Genomic DNA, 5,406 nt, shown 5'->3' on the forward strand with positions numbered 1-5,406 from the left:
TAGAAATTATTGCGATATTGAAATTCAGGCTTGGAACACTCATATATTATGTCTGAGAATCAGGAAATGAGTGAATTGAATCCTTCTTCCTGATTCTTTGTATTTCAGTTTTTTAAAAAATACATGGCACAAAGCTTTAATTGTTTGATATTTTCTTAATATTTGAAGCTTAAGAGCATAGCCAAGGTTCCCAAGCTATATTAAGACAAAGAAAAGCCATGTAAACAATACAGCTATAAACGGTTTTGACTAAAAGAAGAAAAAATAAGATTTTTTTAATAGGCAAAAGAAAGAAAGGAAGAAGAAAAATTTGCAGATGGGAGCCCTAAACCAATGATCAAAAAACCCCTTCTTTTCTCCCGTGGGATCCTACTGAGCAAAAATTACTTGTTGGCAATTTAGTCCCTTAAATCTGGAAAACAAGAACAGTGGAGCTTATCCAGTATGAGGGAAGCCCTTTGGGGCATTTGAATATATTCCCTATGGGACAGGCTCTAGGGGTTAGGGCACTACTGTCTTATTTGACTTGTTGTATCTGTGGTGTTCATGTAGAGACCCAGACCTCAAAATATGAATCATAGGAGAAAATACCACAGCTTGGTGACAGCTGGCTGCATGGGTTCGGTTGGATGGTTGTTAAGGGGGAGTCTGGAGTCTGAGGTAGGAGACCCCCAGAAAATTCTGAGCATTTGGGTGAATTCTCAACAGTCATTTAGTGATTCTTGCATAGGGCCAGGCATTGTGGTAGGTCTTCAAGATGCTGAGAGAAGATGGAATTTTGGCTCTCTACCAGCTTCCAGTCTTAGACAGGGAGGCAGAAACCTGAGGCCATAACTTCGTCCTGATGTGTGGGTCTCTCCTTTGCTGAAAAACCAATAAGCATCCCACTGCCTCTAAAATGGATATGCCCCAATCTGTTCAGTTGGTACTTTAGCCCTCCATGATTAGCCTCCACCTGAGTTTCAACTCTCTCTCTCCATCAAGTGCAGTCGCACTAAGCTATTCCCTGTTCTTAGAGTATGTCTTCCTCCTTCCTACCTCTCTCCTTTTTTAAGGCTTTGCCTCCTTCGAGGAAGCCCTCCCTCTGTTCCCACCCCTCCCTCTTCTGTCCTGTGAAATTCTTTGCCTTAGGTCCTTTTAGATCAGAGTTCGGGATAGATGAATCAAGTCCTGGTGTGTAGACCTAGCACCCTACCAGAGACTAACTTGCTGGGTCCTCACCTGCAAGTCCTCTGTCCGCTCCTCTCTGTCCCCTGTCTGCCCCTCTCTGTCCCCTGTCTCAGGCCTCATCCTCTTCTTGCCTAATGGGGTGGGAGGTTGTTGGATTTTATTGTACTGTTTACTTCTGACAGTTCTCAGCCTTACTACCAGGACCCTAATTCATCATGCAACCCCTGGCTGAGGCTGCCTTTTGCTGCCTGGTAACTTCCTCCAAGTGGAGATAAAGTCCTGCACCCAGCCTCAATCTTCCTTTTTCACGGGTCTCTCCTTCCCTAATCCTCACCTAGAGATGGGGGTGTGTGTGTAGAGGGTGGGGCAGGAAGAGGGTAGGCGATAGGACTTGAAGAGCTAGAAGCTAGGCCCAGGACCATCCAGCTCACAGTCAGCTTTTGGTCTCTGGGTCCAAACCTAGGGCTGTCCCAGGGAAGAGTACCAGGGTGGGGGGAGTTGGGAGTGGCGGAGTAGGTTAGGGAAAGGGCCGCTTCTAAGGGAAAAGAAAAAAACCTTGCTCGGAAACAAACGTGTGTGTGTGTGAGCGCGCGTGTGTTTATTTAAAAACAAAACCGCTTAAAGGAGCCGCTCCCTCCCCCACAGGGCCGGCCACCGCTGGGAGTTTGCAAGGAAGCGGGACAATTTTGAGCCAACGCCCCACAAAGTGCAGCCTCTCTCGGATCCGCTCGCCCAGGCCCCGCAGGCTCCCGGCCGCCAGCTCCGGGCCCGCGCTGGCTGCGAACAGGACGCGGGAAAGAGGAGGGGGGAACCCTGGTGCGGCCAGAGCCCCGCAGCGACAGCGGAGGCGCAGACTCCCCAGTCGCCGCCTCTCCCAGCCCCGCGGCCTGGGCCGTCAATCAAGCTCGGCCGGCCCCGCCCCTGGGCTGCGGCGGGTGGCCAATCAGAGCCAAGCTCCGCAGCGATGAGCTCAGTCGGCTCGCTTCCCATTGGGCGGCTATATTAAGAAAGTGGCCGAACTCTTTAAATAGCGGGCGCTAGGGCCGCAGCCCGCATCTGCCACCGCAGTCTGCCTGTAGTCAGTGCTCTCTTGTATCCCGGGCGACACCTATAGAAACTGGGGAAGGGACCCGGCTGGCTCCGCTGCTCGAGCCACCGTTTGCGCACAAAGGCACCGACCCCGGGCCCGGGGCGAGAAGAGCGGCCACCGCCCCGGAGCAGCGCGGAGACCCACGGCGCGCCCTATGCCCCCGCGCCCCCGCCACGGCAGCCTGAGCGCACGGAGAGAACGCGCCACCGCGGGGCCCGGGTGCAGCTAGCGACCCTCGCCCCCAGCGCGCAGCCCGAGGTGAGCAGTGAGCGGCGAGCGGGACGGCAGCGAGGCGTTCGCGGGCCCCCTCCTGCTGCCCGGGCCCGGCCCGCTCATGGCGGCCATCCGCAAGAAGCTGGTGGTGGTGGGCGACGGTGCGTGCGGCAAGACGTGCCTGCTGATCGTGTTCAGTAAGGACGAGTTCCCCGAGGTGTACGTGCCCACCGTCTTCGAGAACTATGTGGCCGATATCGAGGTGGACGGCAAGCAGGTGGAGCTGGCGCTGTGGGACACGGCGGGCCAGGAGGACTACGACCGCCTGCGGCCGCTCTCCTACCCAGACACCGATGTGATCCTCATGTGCTTCTCAGTGGACAGCCCCGATTCGCTAGAGAACATCCCCGAGAAGTGGGTGCCCGAGGTGAAGCACTTCTGCCCCAACGTGCCCATCATCCTGGTGGCCAACAAGAAAGACCTGCGCAGCGACGAGCACGTCCGCACGGAGCTGGCCCGCATGAAGCAGGAACCCGTGCGCACGGATGACGGCCGCGCCATGGCCGTGCGCATCCAAGCCTACGACTACCTCGAGTGCTCCGCCAAGACCAAGGAGGGCGTGCGCGAGGTCTTCGAGACCGCCACGCGCGCCGCGCTGCAGAAGCGCTACGGCTCCCAGAACGGCTGCATCAACTGCTGCAAGGTGCTATGAGGGCCGCGCCCGCCCTGCCTGCCCCTGCCGGCGCGGCTCCCCCTCTCGGGCTCGACCCTCCCCCTCCACACCGAGCCCGAAGAAGGGGAGACCTGCGCCCCCCAAGGACCCCACCGGACTGCCTGACGTCTGCCTTTCGGCCCGGCAGCTGTGACCCGGCGGCTCTGGAATCGCCGTGGGAGGCACCGGGCGCCCCCTTTCCAGTGTCTGTGTGCGTCGGGCTGTGTTGCACAGGCCCGGGCGCCCCGCTGAGTGCCAAGGGTCCCCTGAGCACCCCTTTCTGAAGAGCCGAGCCTCTTCGGAGTGTGTGGCTGTGTGTTTGTTCGATTCCCCCGCCCCACTTTCACCCACCCCCGCCTCTGATCCCGGGAGAAGAGCTTGGCGCCAGGGTGCAGCCGCGCCCCATCAGATGTGTGCCCGGAACCAGCGAGCGCCTGCTGTCCCTTGTCTGTAACATAGACCGCGGGAACTGCGGGAGGGGAGGGCTGGGGAGGATGGGGTGTTATATAAATATAGATATAATTTTATTTTCGAAGGTAGGATGGTGTTATTTAATGGTGGTGGTGGGTGGAGTGACAGGGCGCCAGAACAGCTCCGGCCCACCTTGGGTCGGGCGCCCATCCAAGCATGAACAGGACTTGGCAATCTTTCCAACCCCTGGGGAAGACTTTTGCAACAGCCTTGGGGCTGAGAGGACACAGCTTCCAGACTCACGTCTCCTGCGGGCCAGCCCCAGGCGAACCCCTCACTAGCCCTGGGCTGGAGGAGGGAGAGAGGGCTTTGGGTCGTTTTTTTTTTGCCATAAGCGAACTTTGTGCCTGTCATACAAGTGGAAATTGTTCATTCCAAGAAACTGATGTTATTTGATTTATTTAAAAGCTAAAACTTGCTGGGTTTTTTTTGGAAAGAATTCTTTGCACAATTGTTTTATTGTTTGACACTTAATGCACTTGTCATTTGCATAAGACAGTAGCATTCTGACCACCCTTGTACGCTGTAACCTCATTTACTTCTGATGTTTTTTTTTTTTTAAAGATGATGATGACTTTTAAACAAGAGGAAAAAGAAACCACTAATTATTGTTTTAGTTTTCTTGAAAAAAAAGTGGCAACACTGTTTTGCGATTTTATTTGTGCAGGTATGCGCACTATTTTGATAAAAGGGCAGTAACAAGTATTGGGACCTATTTAACCCCCCCCCCCTTTTTTTTCTTCACAAGGCAGTCTTTAAAGCTATGTGAAATTTTCTCTGCATCTCTGTACAGAGAATGAACCTACTCCTACCCCTAGTCTCTCCTTTCTCCCCCTCCCTTCCCCACCCAGTGGTACTTCTACTAAATTGTTGTCTTGTTTTTTTATTTTTTAAATAAACTGACAAATGACAAAGTGGTGAGCTTATGATGTTTACATAAAAGTTCTATAAGCTGTGTATACAGTTTTTTTATGTAAAATATTAAAAAGACTATGATGATGACATTTATAAAATGGCTCCTGTGATTTAATAGCGTGTGGGGGCAAGGAGAGACTTCTGGGCAAGATCCTTCTTGCCGCCACTCTTTCCCTCATGGTGTTTGGAGTAAATGAGGCCGAAATCCTTTGGGGAAGTGTGGGGGGTTGGGTGGCACAGGAGACCAGTTGTTCCTGTCCCCATCCCAGAGGAAGATGAGTGGGGGACCCAAGCACCCAGTGCCAAAGTCTCTGACTTAATGCATACTGTCTGCCTATAACACCGTGTCTAAGTCCGTGGGTTCTTACTCCTTGAAACTTGAAAGGTTGTCATTCGTGCATGTTGAATTAGGTAACCTTTTTGTGTTTGTCACAGATGTGGGGCCGAGGTCTCTAGCTAGGAGGCTGGTTACCAGGTTCCCTTCACATCCTCAAGGGGTTCCACAGTACCCTAGATTGCAGGTTGTTACCTTTCTAGCTGGAGCTCCTAGGTGGAAGGGGAGAGCCCAAATCAGGACCTGATTCTTCTTTCATCAAACTTTTGTCTCGGTGTGTGTCTATATAGAACCTAGAATGCTGTATTCTAAGTTCAGAGAATGGCCACATCACGGACAGAACACTGGATGTTTGGGGTGGCTGTGATTTAAAGCTGGGGCAGCCACATTGTGAGATTTAATCAGGATGACCTCCAAAGTCAGACACTTAGCCAACTGCAGGGGGTCTCAGAAGCAGCTAGGCAGGGCAGAGTGATACTTGGAGACCACACCAAAATCCTG

General features: G+C 53.3%; 1 protein-coding gene across 1 annotated transcript; it reads left to right on the forward strand.

Annotated features, from left to right (window-relative positions):
- Window positions 1–2,205: 2,205 nt before the first annotated feature.
- RHOB (ras homolog family member B) lies at window positions 2,206–4,570 on the forward strand. The gene has a single exon (XM_058682633.1). It carries the CDS (start codon window positions 2,595–2,597, stop codon window positions 3,183–3,185), a length of 591 nt encoding a protein of 196 aa, XP_058538616.1. The 5' UTR covers window positions 2,206–2,594; the 3' UTR covers window positions 3,186–4,570.
- Window positions 4,571–5,406: the final 836 nt, after the last annotated feature.

This window comes from Neofelis nebulosa, chromosome 9 (genome assembly GCF_028018385.1).
Source record: "Neofelis nebulosa isolate mNeoNeb1 chromosome 9, mNeoNeb1.pri, whole genome shotgun sequence".
In the NCBI taxonomy this organism is placed as follows: Eukaryota; Metazoa; Chordata; class Mammalia; order Carnivora; family Felidae; genus Neofelis; species Neofelis nebulosa.

Bases quoted from the DNA above. Each gene is read 5' to 3' on its own strand.
- RHOB (XM_058682633.1), top strand. From the start codon at position 2,595: ATGGCGGCCATCCGCAAGAAGCTGGTGGTGGTGGGCGACGGTGCGTGC.